This window comes from Haemaphysalis longicornis, unplaced genomic scaffold, assembly GCF_048455015.1.
Source record: "Haemaphysalis longicornis isolate Haplotype H1 unplaced genomic scaffold, Haemaphysalis longicornis Haplotype H1 scaffold_7, whole genome shotgun sequence".
Taxonomy (NCBI): domain Eukaryota; kingdom Metazoa; phylum Arthropoda; class Arachnida; order Ixodida; family Ixodidae; genus Haemaphysalis; species Haemaphysalis longicornis.
In genome coordinates, this window is record NW_027526422.1 from 153,996,730 (window position 1) to 154,015,456 (window position 18,727).

General features: G+C 45.5%; 1 protein-coding gene across 1 annotated transcript; it reads left to right on the top strand.

Moving 5' to 3' along the window:
• Positions 1 to 982: 982 nt before the first annotated feature.
• LOC144146611 (cholinesterase-like) lies at positions 983 to 18,336 on the top strand. The gene is made up of 4 exons (XM_077678548.1): positions 983 to 1,166; positions 13,635 to 13,891; positions 14,816 to 15,159; positions 18,105 to 18,336. The coding sequence occupies exons 1-4, from the start codon at positions 983 to 985 to the stop codon at positions 18,334 to 18,336; spliced, it is 1,017 nt and encodes a 338-aa protein (XP_077534674.1).
• The last annotated feature ends 391 nt before the right edge of the window (positions 18,337 to 18,727 follow it).

Consider the following 18,727-nt stretch of genomic DNA (forward strand, 5'->3'; position numbering starts at 1 on the left):
TTGGCGAAGGGCATGTTACCCGAATCCCCGTAGCTTGCGTTTTTAAAGACTGAGTGGCTCGTTCTACGTGGCGCGAATTGCGCTTACGACCTTCACCCAGTGCTCATGATTTTCAAAACCGCTGGCTTCACTCAAGAGCGTTAAAACAGAATCATAAAACGTTTCGTTACCTGTGAGCGTGGCATCTTCAGTACCAAACTGGCCCGTAGGAGACACAAACAACCTATTTCTCAAGCGCACCGTAAAAATCCGGTATACGGGGTCCAAATTAACACTGCAGACCATTGTGTCACGGTAAATAAATCATGACTCCATAAATTTTTGGGGGCCCCACCACTGTTCACGTGCTAGCGTTTTTGTGTTGACATAATCAAACACATTCTCAGCTTTCAAAGTAGCACTTGTACCCTTGGAAACGTCTTTCTTATGCAATCTCACCCAGCGGTGGCGGAGCGACGACAAGCAGGTAGTTCGTCGGCGTTCTAGGTCTGCTAGATACATTGATGAACGTACTATTCTTGCACCCGTGGTAGATTGAATTAGAATATGCGGGGTCTCAACGGGCGAAGGACCCGCGCCGCGTACGGGCCGCTAATGCCGTTGGACGAAGTTCGGCGGCTAAATACGCACAATGCATAACGGGCTAGCTTTACAGAGCTCCAGCTAATGCTTCCGGGTGACGACTCTTCATGAGCGCCAAATTCGACGTCCTTTGAGGCGCCGGTTCCTGTTTTGAAACCTCCTGTTTGATGACTCCTAACCCGGTCGGCTTCAGCTTTGGTAGAAGGTAGCGAGAGCCTGAAACCTTATAGGAACAAGCCCATCTTTAGTTGTGCTTTTAAATTCGAATTTAAGCACTGTCGCTGGGCCTAAAAACAGTAGGCGAACCGAAAGGCGTCATGCCGCGCTACAGTCCGGGTCGGCTCGGCAGGAGGCGGGGGTGTCCACAGTTCCGTCAGGCCGCGAGACGGAGCCGTCGGTGATGGACAAGGCGTTGGAACGCCACATAGTCAGCCATGGCTCTGCCAGCGCGTCGTCCAAGAGGCCCAACAATCTCGCCCTCTACGCCGTCCTCCTGGTCATCGCCATGATCCTGCTCGCCTTCGCCGTCTACTTCGCCATATTCAAGAAGGCGCACTTGTCCGTCGTGGTAGATGCACCATGGGGTAAGTGACCCGGATCCATTACGCGAAAAACATTTCTCGGGCCACATAAGTCTGCTTACGTGCTTTGCAGGTGACAGCGTGGTGATACATATATCAACGACTTCTTTACTTATAAATCGTATTTGCGCCGTTTTGCTTTCGTTTCTTCGTATTTTTGAGTTAAACATTTCAACATACGTTCTCGCTGCTACATCGTTGCACCTGTGTTACTTACTTGCTATGGCGTTCAGGTGTCACATTGCACGCACTTTTCTCCCTCTTATACGTTTCCCATTCATAGTTCTCTGAAATATGTGAAGCGGGAACATTACCCCAACAAAGCTCCCGATTCCTGACCCATTAGCCCCCAGGCGGGTATGTGCCCCGGAGAAATGAATAATATCTACGACAATATCTTTTGTTCCACTGCTAACGACGTGCAGGCAATGCGCAGTGGTAAAGCATCGCGCTGCTACTGGGGAGATTCGGGTTTAAATTTCATGGGTTCACTCTTGTTGTTTATTTACTCGTTACTGTGGAGGTCATTTTCTTGACCGTGCAACTACAACAGTACAACAGCAGCAACAACAACGAAGAAAGGGTGGTTTTTCGCACAATGGAGAACTAAAGGCTTCAGCCTCACAAAACCCATAGTGTGTTTTCCACTTCTGAACGTTGGCTAATACACTACAGGGTATGTGCTGCTCTGGTATCTACAATGCCTGAGTTACTGCTAGCACACGGACGACACAAAAAACCCGACCAGCCAGAGTATACGTCTTGATCCGCAGCGGTGTTCAGTTCGTTCAGATGTCCCCCGAGGGACTCGACAGGGAGTGGTTTAGAGAGCAACACATTCATATCTTACAATGCTCTTTCGAGCACTAAAACACTGACCTTAGAAGGGTCAGCCTTCAGAAACTCACTCAGTTTTATTCCAGCCAGGAAATACTTTTATTTAGTTTATTAGTTAGCTTGTTATTTAGTTACTTGATTAGCTAGTTAGTTAGTTAGTTGGTTAGGTAGTTAGTTATTTAGCTTGATATTTAGTTAGGTAATTAGTTACTTAGTTATGGAGTTAGCCCATTAGTTAGTCAGTTAGTTTTGTTAGTTGTTTAGTTAGTAAGCTAGGTAGTTATTTCGTTGGTCAGCCCATTAGGTATTTAGTGAGTTATTTATTTGTTTATTGATTTATTTCATTTATCTATTTATTTATTTATTTATAGTTAGCTAGTTATAAATACTGCAATCCCTGCTAGGTATTTTCGAAGACGGGGTTAGAAGGCAAACAAGAACTTTTCATACAAGCAACAAATGTAGCAAGCCAACATACAAAGACACAAAAGTATTCACCACAACTCCAACCACAACGAAGCGCAATTACATTCCGCAGTGCAAAATTGAAACATATACGTGGTTACGCAGCTTAGTTTACGTATATTTATACACTCCTGTTGAGGCTAGAAGGAAAGATGCAAAGGGTCGCTGTAAAACTTCGGTGTTGGTTAGTTCGTTCCAATCGTTTATATTTCGCGGAAAGAATAAAAATTTAAATCAGTTGTTACGGGTTGTATAGGGCGTTATTGTGAGGTTATGCCTCTGTCGAGTAGCTGATCTAGACGACAATGCAAGGACGTGTGCGCGATCTGTCTTGTTCTGTTTAAATGGCTACAAGTGTTGGTAGACTTGTTTGAGCAGTGAGTTCTGTAATTTATGTGCATCCAGAAATATTGTAAATAAAATAGGCAACATTTTTGCACTTTTAAATCTTATTAATATTAACCCTAAAGTCGCAAGAAATATTGAAAAACTCTAATTTTGTGCTACAGGCGTTAAAAGGACCCCGCAACGCTTCAACTTTTAGAACTCTTAAATGCTTGCAGAACGTAGTCACCCAAACACCCAGTACTTAGATTAGGGGGCGCAAAGTACCTCAGCCAGAAATTACTGCTCCATGCCCATGAGATATCTTGTAAGCTCGCTCAAAATATTTTTCTCTCTTTCCTGGTCTTGACGTTCTTCGACGGCCCGAATTACGTCACTGGGTACATGCAGCGGCTGTTGACCGGTTTTTCTTCAGTTGTAGCAATGAGCGCTTTTCGACAGCAACTTTAAAAATAAAGCCACAAAAACAAAGCAGAAACGAAGGCGTATCTTGTGCGACGGGCAAATCACGCAGTGCTGCTCCGTGCTGGCGATAAGTGTAGCTATCGCAGTGTTTCCAGACGCGAAGGAAAGAGGAAAAGCGTTTATCGAAAGTGTTGCAGGGTCCTTTTAACAGTGAAGCTATAGCAGCAAAGGTGACGCGCTAAAGGTAAACACTAACACATGGTTATTAGAGTGTTAACTGCCCGTTAGCATTAAAAGTAATGCGAACAAAATGAACTATGTGCCTCACTATAATCGCCCAGTCATGTTTCTCAGCGGCGGCTTTGGCCGCCAGCCGCCAATCGCACAAAAACAATTTTGTGACGTCAAAGAGACTTCTCCAGAAAGTGGCCCAGGTATAGCAACAGCTTCATCTGTTGTCTTGAGAATATAGATTACTTCTTCGAAGTTCGCAATGAAATGCGTATTATTGCTATCAGGAGAGAGCAGCCTTTCAACAAAACAAGTCTTTTAGCCTTCTTTGCTCCCTTTCTGCCCTGAATTTTTCCTTTCTGCCGGAAATAGTTTTTCTTTTGTGTTGGCTTTAATATTTGGACTCTACAATCTCAAAAACAAGAAATTTAGCTTGTGATGTAAGTAATCAGTGATTTACATGCATGACATCTAATTAAGTCATCAGACAATTAGAATTTAAAATTACAGAGAGAGAGAAATAACTTTTATTTGTCCAGTTTGTGGAGGAGAGCGAGACCTCCACCCTAGGCGTCGGCCAGGAGCCCTTGGGTCCTAGCAGCGTCATCGGCTAACTGGACGGCCCAGACTTGATCCGCCGGGTCTGAGCTGAGCAGTACGGTCTCCCACTGCTCATTACTGCTAATTTTGCGGCTCTGCGGAGTCGCCTGAGGACATGCCCATAATATATGTGCAAGATCGGCCCGTTCCTTGAATCTCCGACATTTATCTGAAAACTGTCCAGGATAACAATGACTATACGCGACGGGGTTCGGGTACGAGTTCGCCTGAAGAAGCCGCCAAACCACAGATTGCCTTTTACTGAGGGATGTATTAGCGGGGTGGTAGCGGGCTCGTTCAAGCCGGTAATGAGTAGTCAGCTCCCTGTAAGACACAAGCCTGTCTCTGCCCGTCCAGCGAAGCGAGTGAGCGTCTGGGTCAGAAGTGTTGACGCCAGCTCGGTCGGTAAAGCCTCGAGCCGCATCGTGCGCACACTCGTTTCCGGCCAGGCCCGAGTGGGCCGGTGCCCATATCAAGTATATCTTCCCGTTCCGCTCGTCATGGGATCGGGATTTTAGGATTTGGGACGCCTCGGGTGAAATTGGCCCTCTCGAATAATAAAATTGTTTTCCTAATTTTTGGCAAGCACTGGGTCCACATGTAAGAAATGGAGCTGGTAGGGCAAGTATTTTTAGATTTACAGCCATGTAACCAAACTAGGACTTCAGTCCTTGGGGTCACTTTGACGTCAGTTTCATCTGAACTGCAATGCCTTCCTCTCCCCCAGCACTTAGCTTAGGCATCTTTTAAGAACTATATCCCAGAAAACTGGCTGTTTTGGTTTTACTTCAAATTTCGTCAATGTCCTAAATGTAGGACACCAAGGCCGAATGAACAAACCAATAATACCGAACGAGTCGCACCCCCGCCACACAGCCGCGGCGGGGGTGTGGCAGCTTTTGTTAAAACTGTGCATACTGTTAACATCATGTATCCTGCAGCTGCGCAGATCTTGAGGCTATTTTTGTCAGAGTAGAATGTTTACTGACAATTGGCGTAGTCTATCGCCCTATAAATTCCAATCTAGCTTCCAGTCTCTACAAACTCGAAACCATTCTGCCTACGTTAACCTTAAACGACGATGCACACGTGGTGATTGTTGGCGATTTTAATATCGACTCCTGTGGCACAACAAATTGAGATTACCAGTATTTGCTAGATTCCTATAATTTCCGCAACCTAATTGCAATGCGTATACGCGCATCACCAGTACGACGGCTACCCTAATTGACCATTCATTAACAAACATCCCAACCGGTGTACGAGCAGGCGTTTTTAACAAGCCTATTGCAGACCACCTTCATCTTCTTGTAATGCTTGAAAACAGAAGAAACACTCAGCGCAGTTGCTTGAAACATTCAGTCCGAACTAACCACCAACAGTTACGGGAGCGTATATTGGCTATTAATGCTGCTGATATTATTAATGAGGACGTTAACATTGATTTTGACCATTTTATTCATACCCTTATGAACGCCCAGGCTAAAAGCAGTGTCAGGGTGCCCAAAAATTCATATAAAAACCCACTATAGGCCCTCTGGATGACCAATCAGATTCTTGAAAAGCTTAAACAGAAAGATTACTTGTACAAGAAATGGCGACGTAATAAAGCCAGCGAACATAACTTACGACAGACAAGAATATTCGCAATATCTGTGTGTCGGCACTGCGAACGCAGAAAAAACAGTAGTATGCACACTTTATTCATCAAGCAGCCGGTGACACCAGTAAAATTTGGAAGATAATTAGGGAAGCCACCGGGAAAGGCACTACGCACCGTATTGCCCCAACTAATATAAGTGAAAATACCGTAGAATCTTTTAACACATATTTTACAACCATAGGCTTCTCCTTGTCAAGGCATTTTCAGTTCGGTATTGATGGACCATCATTTCCAAACAATATAGCTAACAGTTTCGTAATGCAGGACCTCGAAGGGCAAAAAATAACGTCTGTGGTCTCCAAAATAGGTGTAAGCAAAGCGGCCGGACTAGACAGCATTTCTATGCGCCTAATTAGAGATAGTGATGACGTTCTGAGCCCCATCATGTGCCATTTGTTTAACCACTGTTTGCGAGATGGTGTCTATTCTACATCGCTGAAGATAGCCAAGGTTACACCAATATGTAAAGACGGGTAAACTTCAGAACCGTCAAGTTACAGGCCAATGTCAGTTTTAAGTGCGATTAATATAATTTTTGAAAAGGTTCTTGCAGAACGCATTACTCCGTTTTTCGATAAGTACCAAATCCTTTCCCCAGAACAGCACGGGTTTCGTTCAAAGCATTCCACTTCATCTGCTACAGTCAAGTTCACTGAAATAATCAACACGGCACTAAACGGCCACAAACTTGCTACAGTCGTATTTGTAGACTTAAAGAAAGCCTTTGATACCGTCGATCATCAAATCTTCGTGAAGAAATTACAACGCTATGGATTCAGAGATAAAATGTTCTACTTCCTTTCTAGCTATCTTGAAAATCGTCAGCAAAAGGTTGTGATGGATGATATCAGCTATGTCCCACAGCTAGTGCGCATGGGCGTCCCGCAGGGCTTGGTGCTGGGGCTGATGCTATTTTCATTATTTGTAAATGACCTCTCCAAAGCATTAACGGGGGCAGATTTAGTAATGTACGCCGACGACATGGCGCTTGTCGTAACCGGTGATAACGAGCAGGAAATACACGCAAGAATAAACACGGAATTAGAAACATTGCTCAGTGGTTTTCGCTTAACAGACTCACTATCAACGCGAAAAAAAAATACGACATTTCATTCTCGAAATAAGAACGTTCGAAAAGAACTGGTCGAAATATCAGTCAACAACTGCTTACTTGAACAGGTTGACTCAATTAAATACCTAGGAGTGGTTATGGATGCTTATTTGCATTGGCAGAATCATGTAGATGATGTCTGTGCAAATCTAGCATCTGACTGCTACGCATTACTGCAAGCCCGTGAGTTATTTGATATAAAAATACTAAAAACATTTTATTACGCTTTATTCAATAGTCACCTGTCGTACTGTATGGTCTCTTGGGGTTTGACGTACAATACCCATCTTAATCCTATACGTCGACTACAAAAACGGGCTTTGAGAACAATCAGACGCTCAAGACGAGACGAACCTAGCAAACCCCTTTTTGACTCTCTTCAAGTTTTGACATTTCATCAATTACGTCTAAAAAATACAGCCGATTTGGTATACAGTATATTAAATCATAGTCAGCCTTTACACAGCTCGATATTTTATTCTTCATTGCACCAAACAAGAAGTTCTGCTCTAGGCAACCTTAACTAGGCAACCTGAACCTTAACCTTAGTAATGTGTACGGGCAGCGACTGCTACAATTCATTGGGGCCAAAATATGGAACGATATACCACACAAAAAAAGAAGAATCAGAAAGGTTTAGCTACAGCTCAGAAATACACTTGCATAAAGAAACCTAGCAAAAATGAAAGTGATAATACGAGTGTGTAGCCTTTGCTACTTAACTGTTCATGGCGTCTTCTTCTCACACACCTTATATTATGTACAAGCCTCCTTAATCAACAATTATTTTATTTTGAGGCCCGCACGAGGTTTCATTTGGCTGCAAATGTAGTGCGAATGTATTTCGTTTATGTACCAACATCTTTTGGTTTGTATATGTGCAATGTATATTGTTTAAGTGCCCATGTTCTTCTTATGTGTAGTCGGTGTACAAGCCTTCCTTGTATATATATATATATATATATATATATATATATATATATATATATATATATATATATATATATATATATATATATATATATATATATTTATATATATATATAAATATATATATATATATATATATATATATATATATATATATATATATATATATATATATATATATATATATATATATATATATATATATATATATATACACAAAGTAGAAGTACGCTCTTCGGAGACTTTATTTCCAACGTTTCGACCTGAGACAGGTCTTCCTCAGGAATGAACGCTTCGGGTAAAATCGTACGGACTCAGAGTGGGGGCGGCGCCCCGAAACACAAGCCACATGGGAAACAAACACACAAACGACCACACACAGCATACAGAGCTTATTCTGCCAAAGGCAGGCGAAAAAGAGCCTTCCAAAAAAAAAGAAGGCCAAAGGAAGAGGGAGGAACAAGGTGGCAAGGAGGAGGCAAGAAAGAGGCAAGGAGGAACACACTGCATGAACGCGGGTGGTGGGGATAACAGGAAATGCGACGAGTTCACGGGCGGCGAAAGGCCCAAAACATCCGGTGTCTCCGGGAGGGAAAAACTACAAAGCACACGCCGCCACGAGCAGTGAGTTTACATGCGCGTCACCGGTAACAAGGATTAACTACTGACCGTCTTCAGCGGCATGGTGAAGAATGCAAGCGGGGCCAATTACTGCATCTTCGTGAAGAAATTACAACGCTATGGATTCAGAGATAAAATGTTCTACTTCCTTTCTAGCTATCTTGAAAATCGTCAGCAAAAGGTTGTGATGGACGATATCAGCTATGTCCCACAGCTAGTGCGCATGGGCGTCCCGCAGGGCTTGGTGCTGGGGCTGATGCTATTTTCATTATTTTTAAATGACCTTTCCAAAGCAACGGGAAGTACTCAGAATTAACACTCCTGAAAGATTTAGATAATTTTGCCCGTACTCTGCGTTTACGAGAGTACTTTTTCGATAGAAGTGATGGGGAGAACGCCAAACCTTCTTTCGTCGCCAAGCACCACTGGACCCCCAGTGCACAAAGGGAGGAAAATCTGGACTTGTATATTCGTGCCGTCCAGAGAGACGTTTTCCAAGCATACCAATCACGCCGAACCCGTGATCACAACATCACAAAAAACGAACAGGATGCTCTCAATGCATTGAGTAACCGACAGGACATTGTAATCAAACCAGCTGACAAGGGAGGGGGGATTGTTATTCTCGACCGGAATGATTACGTCAAAGAAGGGGATCGGCAATTAGGCGACCGGAAATTCTATAAGCCCCTTCTATCAGACCCTACTAAAGAACACCAAAAAATTGTAAATAACGTGCTGGAGAAACTTGTGGGGGCCCGAGAAATTGATAGAAAACTTGCCAGGGCACTAACATCGGCCCACCCAGTGGTTGGCCGCTTTTACATGCTTCCAAAATTACACAAAATTGGAAATCCCGGCCGTCCAATTATATCAGGAATAGGCACCATCACAGAGCCAATTTCAGGTTATATAGATTACCTCATTCGCGATATACCCCCTCAATTTCCATCATACTTACGGGACACAAACCATTTTCTCCAAGAAATCGAGGGAATGGTTCTGCCGGACGGTGCATTTCTCGTAACATTGGACGTGACCTCCCTTTATACCAACATTCCGCACAGCGATGGCATCAGTGCCCTCATTCAGTCGTACAACGAACACCGCGAAGAAGACTCTCCCAGCCCGAGGGTTGTTGAGGTATTAACGCGTCTCGTATTAGAACTCAACAGTTTTGAATTTGAAAACAAATACTTTCTCCAAACAAGTGGTACTGCGATGGGAACAAAAATGGCCCCTAATTTTGCCACCATATTCATGCACAATATTGAAACCAAATTCCTCTCTACTTCAGACAGTTCACCTGCACTGTACAAGCGATTCCTTGATGACATTTTCATGATCTGGACAGACACTGAGCAACGACTTATTGCCTTTATAGAAGAATTCAACACAGTTCATCCTAATATCTCATTCACATACGAGTACTCTCGCACCGAAATTAGTTTCTTGGACGTTCAGGTTCATGTGCGGGCGGGGTCACTGGAGACGAGTGTGTACAGGAAACCTACAGACCGCCAACAGTACCTGCACTTCAACAGCTGCCACCCACGCCATTGCAGAACGGCTATCCCTTATTCCCAGGCACATAGATTTAGAAGAATTTGCTCCAGGGATGAAGACTTTCGTTCGAACGCCAGCCGAATGCGGGGCGTCCTCGTCAAACAGCGTTACCCCCTGGCCCTTGTTGACGATGCCATTTCTAGGGCGGCAAGTTTAAATCGTAACACACTGCTACAGGGGTCGCACGTGAATGATGGGAATAATTCCCGCGCTAATTTGGTCTTAACTTTTACTAGTAGCCCACCGAACGTGAATAAAATTTAAAAAAAGCACTTCAACATTCTTCAGCAGAGCGAACGACTTTCCAAAATTTTCAGTGATCCTCCGCGTGTAATATACAGGCGCGCAAAAAGCATAGGGGACTATCTTGTCCACGCCAAAGACAGGGACGCCCAGCAATTAGGCTGCCGACCATGTGGCAAAAACAGATGTTTGGTGTGTAAACACGTGCAGACCGCGAGGGTGGCAATGAGCACACATTCGGACTTCCGATATTCTATACGTGGGTCATTCGATTGTGACTCGCCAAATTTGGTTTACTTATTGGAGTGTGGCGGATGTAATATGCAGTACATAGGACAGACGGATGGACCTTTTCGAATGCGGTTTAACAATCACCGCTATCACACCAAGGCACTCCCAAACCTTCCCTTGTCCAGACACCTAGCGATGCAAAATCACTCTTTCGATGACATTAAAGTCACGCTTCTACAGAGCAGTTTTTCTAGCTGTAGGGAGCGAGAACAATGTGAGTCTTACTTAATCTACAAATTTAATACTCTGAAGGGGGGGTCTTAATGAGAGTCCTGGGACTATGACTGTAATTCGTACGCTGCATGACCATTGAAGCATAGTGACCCCGGGACATACGAGACCTTGTAGTTTTGTTGTCCTTTTGCTATCGGCCCTTCCCGCGCAGGGCATTGCACGGTCTGTGGTTTACAGGCAGCCTGTTGCTCCAGGTGTGAGGTTGTACATTGTAACACCAACAACCTACCATTATGTTCCGCAGTCACTACAATTATCTCGTCCTCTCCCGACCCCCTACCAACACTTCCCTTCCCGTCCCCGCTATTTTTATTTTTATTTTTATTTTTATATTTTCTCTCATTTCCTTGTCTCAACGCTCAGCAAGCATAACATGCCTCATTAATAACCAGATGGTACCCATTGCCTGTTTATGTCACCATATGTCATACCCATTTTATCCTTGAGAAATGTAAAACGGAATGTTGAAGCTTTTAGTTCCAACCGAGCGTGTAAGAAGTATTTTGCTGCCTGTTGTGGCTTATGCCTCGGGTGTTTTCTAATCACATTGTGATCCCCAATGCTGGTGTTCACGGAGTGCACGCGTCCTTCCTGTCTTTCCACTCATGTTTTGCTTTGTTTCTCTTTTTCATTATTTCCCTCTTTTTCTTTTTCTTTTTTTCTTTTTCTTTGGTTGCCCCAGAGGCACGGCACGGGTGTAGGAAAAAATGGTCCCGGAAAAAATGGTCCCGGAAAAAATGGTCCTGGAAAAAATGGTTCCGGAAAAAATGGTCCCGGAAGAAATGGTCCCAAATCCAAGGTAGGAAAAAATGGTCCCGGAAAAATTGGTCCCGAAGCCAAGGCACCAAAAAGTCTTGTTCGAGTAAAGCCGGTTAATCGAACCAAGAACGTTTGTCTTGCTAAAATGGACGAGGTATTAAATAAAAATATAGAAATGTTCAGTTTATAAAAATACCCGGAAAAAAATTGAAGACGGCACCAATCTAAAAATTCAAGCGCTGCGCTAGATTGTTGTCTATAACCCATGTTGAGCGAAAAGAAAAATATAATGGCTGTTTCAAACAAGCAAGCACACGACAATTCGGTCGCCGCAATGTTTGCGCACGGAGGTGTCCTTGCAGCGAAACGGTATCCACACACCGATATGTACGTACACCGAAATATCCGTACACCGAAATGTCTGCACCGAAACGTCCTGCACTGATATGCCTTGCACCGGAATGTCCTAGACCCGGGAGGACGCTGCGCGCTTCGTTGATGGAGCTCCCACGGCTTTTTGTGCAATTTTCACCGATACTGACGAAACCTCGCAGTGTAGAGCTTCTATGACCTTCCAGACACTGGGATGGCTGTGTTCGACTAAGCTACTAAACCGATGGTTCCAGGCCTCGCAGTTGCTTGTGCGGTTTTAATCCAATTAGTTGCATTAAAATGTTTAATCCATGCTCAGCCCTACCATCCATCCATCCATCCATCCATCCATCCATCCATCCATCCATCCATCCATCCATCCATCCATCCATCCATCCATCCATCCATCCATCCATCCATCCATCCATCCATCCATCCATCCATCAAAGCGTCCGTCCGTCCGTCTGCCTGTCTACCCAATTTTCTTTGTTAGATTTTAGCCTCCAAAGGCGTTAATTTCGGCCCCTTATAGCAATATTAAAGCATTCCATTTTTCTCAAACCTTTAGCTAATACGCAAAGGGACAAAATCAAACCGCAACAAAGTTCAGATCGGACTAACTTGAAGGGAAACACGTTTGCTGGGCCATGGGACCATTTTTTCCTAGATGGTCACTGGGACTATTTCTTCCGGGACCATTTTTTCCGGGACCATTTTCTCCGGGACCATTTTTTCCGGGACCATTTTTTCCGGGACCATTTTTTCCGTTTCCGCACGGCACATACCGACGGTCGCCTCTCTCTTCTTGTTTTCATGTTTTTTTTTTTAATTGCCGCGCTCCGACATATTTTCGTGGATTGGGCCCAGGGCTCCACGCGTGCCGGCGACAGCCGAGTACTAACAGTTAACAGGCCGTACATTGACCTGGCGCGACACGACGCGACGCCGTGTACAAATGGAGGCGTAGGCGGAGAAGGGGACACCTCAAATGGGCTCCCCCATTGGCTTTTGTGGGACCCCCCAAAGTCGTGGAGGCTGCCTGCGCTTCAGATGCAGTAATTGGCCCCGCTTGCATTCTTCACCATGCCGCTGAAGACGGTCAGTAGTTAATCCTTGTTACCGGTGACGCGCATGTAAACTCACTGCTCGTGGCGGCGTGTGCTTTGTAGTTTTTTCCCTCCCGGAGACACCGGATGTTTTTGGGCCTTTCGCCGCCCGTGAACTCGTCGCATTTCCTGTTATCCCCACCACCCGCGTTCATGCAGTGTGTTCCTCCTTGCCTCTTTCTTGCCTCCTCCTTGCCACCTTGTTCCTCCCTCTTCCTTTCGCCTTCTTTTTTTTTTTTTGAAGGCTCTTTTTCGCCTGCCTTTGGCAGAATAAGCTCTGTATGCTGTGTGTGGTCGTTTGTGTGTTTGTTTCCCATGTGGCTTGTGTTTCGGGGCGCCGCCCCCACTCTGAGTCCGTACGATTTTACCCAAAGCGTTCATTCCTGAGGAAAACCTGTCTCAGGTCGAAACGTTGGAAATGAAGTCTCCGAAGAGCGTACTTCTACTTTGTGCGTATTCCTGCAGCAACTAAGGACTCCACTTCACGACTATATATATATATATATATATATATATATATATATATATATATATATATATATATATATATATATTGGCTATTGGGTCCAACACTGTTTTTGCGTATGTTGTTCTGCACAAAAATGAATAAAGCTTCAATCAATCAATCCAAAAAAATGATGGCTCGCAACTAAGCCGCGCTTGGCGATGGATATTGTGACCTTTTACCGCAGGCAAGTACCGCGGCAAGTACAAGCCCGTAGAAGGGTTGTCCTGCTACAGCTTCCTTGGCATACCGTTCGCGAACGGAGGCGCCCCCCGCTTCGGTCTTCCACAGCGACCGGGCCCTGGGGCATTCCAGGAGACCTCAGGAAGCGCACCGTGCCTGCAGCAGCCGCTGCGGTTGGGAAATTTCGCTGTGTTCGACTCACCGCGTGGCACGGAGGACTGCCTGCGTCTCAACCTCTGGACGCCGAGCATCGAGTACAAGGTGGGCGATGCAACACCGTCACCATGGCAAAAAGTGTTTGCAAGGGACTTGTTAGTGCTTCCTTTGTTTTGAGAAGACTTCGTGCACTTCTCTTTCTAAACAGAACGCTCGTTCCAAAGTCAGCTGTGCCGCTGGCTTCGACCTGACCTCACTCTGAAGTCACTATCTCATCCGAGGTACAGATAAGATCACTTAAGTATGAGTAATTTGCAAGTTTTTTAAGCATTAGGTTTTATCCGAGACCTTTTTTTTAACTTTTTCACACCGCGCTACGTGCCTGGCAGCACCATATCTGTTCTTAATTGGCAATAATCTGCTGGAAATGTGTCCCTGCAGTACGACCACAGTCACGCCGTCACGCGGGGTTTTCGGCCATGTCCACGTAGAACATTTCCTCGGAGTTTTAAAAACACTTGTGGAGACCTTTGGCTGATTTCTTGATGATGAAATTGGATTGATTCTAGGTGACTGTTTGAAGGGGATACATTAATGGGCTGTCTGATCGCCAAAGGAGTTCCCAATTTAGGTCTAAACTGTGGGTCATGGTTGATACCGGAAGAGTGTGGATTTTGTTGTCCGAATGAAATGTCTCTTTGTATAGTGCAAGCAATTCTTTCAGAATGGCTACCACAGTATTTATCTAATATGTGTGCTACACGGCTGTTTCAAACGCCTTCCGAAGGCATTCGATGCAATTGTCTATCGAGTGCCCCATCGCAAATAGCTAAGGTTCACTTACAAGGCAGCATTCAACTGTCAATCGAAACTTGCCGTGTACCACAGGCATTAAACGTTTGTCAGCTGAACTCCTCCTTTCAGCTCAACGGCTCCACTACCTTGAACTTCTCTTTGATCTCTTTTACTCAACACCTCACCATAAGTAATAAAAAGGAGCTCCTTACGAGACATCTTGGCTTCTTGCAGGGTCTTGCGGTGCTGGTGTTCTTCCTCGGCTTCGAGTTCTACTACGGCGGCAACAGCCAGGAGTCGCTGAGCGGCGAGTATCTGTCGGCGCTGGGAGACCTGGTCGTGGTGGTTCCGAACTACCGGCTCGGCCCGCTGGGCTTTCTTAACGCCAAACTCAGCGATGCTCCGGGCAATCAGGCGCTGTACGACCAGCGGCACGCGCTCGACTGGGTGCGCGAAAATGTGCGCTTCTTCGGCGGCGACCCCGCCAGGATCGTGCTGCACGGGTACGAGGCCGGCGCAGTATCCATCGGCTACCAGCTCATGTCGCCTCTCGACCACTGGGTCAAGTCGGTTTCCAGGTACGTTAGGACTGCGTTGGATTGCTGCGTCGCATTTGATGAGTGCGCCTTCTACGCCTGGTTCTCCTAGATAGTTATTTTAGGAATTAAATGGAGGTACTTTCTTATCTACAGAGAAGTCCCGTGTTATGTGGTCGGCAACGTTTAGTCATTTAATTTACACCTTGAAGGAATGAAAGATACTTCGTGTGAAGCCTGACCTTAATAGCGAAACTGTATAGCAAATCGGAATTTTTCGTGTCCGCACCTAAAAAAACTCCCCCCACCTCCCCGAAGGGGATCGTGCGGAAATGCGAATGCATTGGGTGCACCGATGAGTGCGCTGCGGCAAGCAGTCACGGAGAGAGGCGCGCGCTCCACTGCATTTATATATATTTTTCCGAGCGCAGCGAGCGGAGAGAGGGTACGCGGAGAGGAGAGAGAGACCCGCGCAACACGCCCGCCCCGCGCGCGAGCTCTCTCCGCCGAGCTCCGCGATGCGAGCGCCCTCACACGCCCGAGCGCGCTCCTCCTCTCCACTCACTCTCCGCTACTCCGCCCGAGCTCCGCAATGCGAGCGCCCTCACACGCCGAGCGCGCTCCTCCTCTCCCATTGCCCTCCGCTACTCCCGCCCGAGCTACTACATGCTCCGGTTGCTAGGCGCGCCACAGCTGTTGCTAGGCGCACGCCGGCCAACGCACGACAACCCCCGACTAAGAAATGCATTCGCATTTAAAACACCAAGAAATTGCCGAGCGCGCGAACGTGAGGGTGAGCCACGCGTGACCACCCGGCAGTTAATAACACCAAGAAAATGCCTAGCGTTCGTGTATGCGTGCCGGGCGGCAACCACCCAGGGTCCTCTACGCACGGTCGTCAAGCCAAGCATACCCACTTAGGGAGATTGTCCAAAATTGGCTAAAAAGTATTGGCGGCGTATATGCTCCTTTAGCTGCAAATGTCGACGCAAGACGATAGTCGATGGGCGCCCCTGCCAGTAAATGCATCCCTTCTCTTTCCCGCTCACCTCTCATGCTGTTCCTCTCCCGTCTCGTTCCTTCCAAGCAACACGCCAGAGGTATGGTCAAGTCAAATTTACCGCGTTCCACTGCTCCAGGGCGGGTGCCTCGATGCCAGCGGTGCCGTGCGGCGGAGGCGCGCATGAACCGAGGCACTCTACTACAACGTTTAAGGCTCCAAATTTGAGGAGTAGATTGTTTTTAACGTGTGCCCCACGGGACTACATTTGGAACATTTCACGCGAGGGCATGTAAATGGCTCAAAAGTGTGTTCACAATTACCACCTTAACTCTTAGGATATATAATTGTGTTATACAGCTGACAATTTACCGTGCCAATGGCTCAAAATGTGTTCACAATTGCCTACTTAACTCTTAGGATATATAATTGTGTTGTACAGCTGACAATTTACCGTGCCATTGGCTCAAAAATGTGTTCACAATTACATCCTTAACTCTTACGATATATAATTGTGTTATACAGCTGACAATTTACCGTGCCAATGGCTCAAAAATGTGTTCAGAATTACCTCCTTAACTTTTAGGATATATAATTGTGTTATACAGCTGACAATTTACCGTGCAAATGTCTCAAATTTCAGGGTTGTCGAGCTTCAACATGAATAAGTGTCAAACGTGTTTGCAACAATCCAGATGCACAATTCCGAAAATCCTCGAATAACGGAGTGGTTTTTGTTGTTAAAGATCCGTCATGTAAATGTTCAAATCAACGCTTTATTTAGAAATTTCCCCACAACTGTGATTAAGTAGTAAAATCTTCTACAAACGTGTTTGGCAAATCCCTAAATACCGATAGATATGAGGCTCGCAAGTTTATCGAATCATTTTTTCTACTCCCACGAATTGCATATGAAATGTTTACAAGGAGACTACAGTACTACGATAATTGTAATTTCACGACCTTGCAAGGTTTACTTTCGTATTCTGAAGTATAGGGCATCCCTTTCGTACCGAAATACATTGCATGAATTGTTTGCATTCAGGGAGAATTATAGAGAATACATTTCACCTGTATTGTGGAAGGGAAATTACACAACTTTTTTCGATATTTCAGCACTGATAGCACGTTTACACGTGTTTTCACGAACACCTCTATACCTTCTTGGACCCCTGTAATTCCCTAAGATTACTAAAAGGGAAGATTGGAAAAGAAATTTGGGATATTATCATAATAAACATCAAAGAAGAAGCGAGTAAACGGAACGTGGACCCTTATTCACATTGTCAGGTACGCTTCACCTGCTCCCGAGTGAGCGCACAAACTGGCCTGGTGATCTACCAACAAAGCAGTACCAGCTTGTACAGACAGGATGCATACACGTAGCGGTTACTGTGGCGCGTTCCTCCAATGCACAAACTCAAGAATCCTGCAGTAAATATGTCTCGCACATGAAAAACGAATCCCAGCCACCCCCGTGGTATTGCTATTGTACATAAAGGCGGGTGTTTTGCGAGCTTCAAGAATAATAAAAGCATGAACCATGTTTTTAACAACCCTGATCGACAACTCTTCGACCTGTAAAATATCAGAATTGTTTTAGACAGAAAGCTCCACTATGACATGTCTCTCAAGGTCATTCATCGCGTCGCATTGACCTTGAGCCACCGAAGCGAAAGTGTGACAAGTGATTCGCTACGCCGGGGCGCCGCACCTGCGTCCGCTCCGAGCCTCTCCGCTGAGTACCACGTGACTAGACGAAGTTTAATGGCTGCTTCGCCGGTACTTGGTCGCTCAGTATCTCCATGGGTAGAGCGCCGCCACAGAAATGCAAGAGTAACAGGTGTGACCGAACTTTCATTAAACACTGTCTACGTAGTGTTTTCAAAAGAAAGCCGAACATTCATTTTGCTCGTGATAACTAGGCTTTCAAGTGTTCAAGCTGACCCATTTTTTTGTGTACCTGCGCATGTGCAACGTGCGCCAGGCTCATCCTGCAGAGTGGTTCACCACTACGACTCTTCAAGAACAACACGAGCGCCAGCCTGGAAAACCTGCACGCCCTCCAACTGAGCATGAAGTGCCCGAGCGACGGGGATGTGCGTTCGGTGCTCGATTTCCTGCGGAGGGTCGAACCAGAGACCTTCGCGCTGCCCGCTACCCATACGGACTTCATGTTCGGGCCGAGCTTCGACACAAAATTTCTGCCTGGTAAGTAGACGCTGCCATCCCTTCTAGTTTCAGACCCTATAGGGGCACTCATGGGAATTTATCAAACACGAATGTGTGGCTGTTTTGTGTAGTTCAAGTTATGTACATGATTACCGATCTCACTGTTTAGGGAAGGGGGTAAACAAAATATTATTTCAATGTTGGAGCATTACAGTACTCCGCTTGCGTAAAGTGCACGAAAGACAGGTACAATATTGATGTTAGGGGTAATCACATTCATTGTTGGCGCGGTTAAAAGTACCTATTGTCTTTCGAAGTCGCTTCTCTCATTGCTGCTGTGACGTACAAATGGTTTCAAATGCTGTTTCTCGCCATTTCAGTTTCGAGGTATTCACACTTACCTACGTCATGATTCATCGTCATCATCATTATCATCAT

Bases quoted from the DNA above. Each gene is read 5' to 3' on its own strand.
- LOC144146611 (XM_077678548.1), top strand. From the start codon at position 983: ATGGACAAGGCGTTGGAACGCCACATAGTCAGCCATGGCTCTGCCAGC. The intron at 1,167-13,634 runs GTAAGTGACCCG...CTTTTACCGCAG, and splicing joins CGTGGTAGATGCACCATGGG to GCAAGTACCGCGGCAAGTAC. The intron at 13,892-14,815 runs GTGGGCGATGCA...GGCTTCTTGCAG, and splicing joins CGCCGAGCATCGAGTACAAG to GGTCTTGCGGTGCTGGTGTT.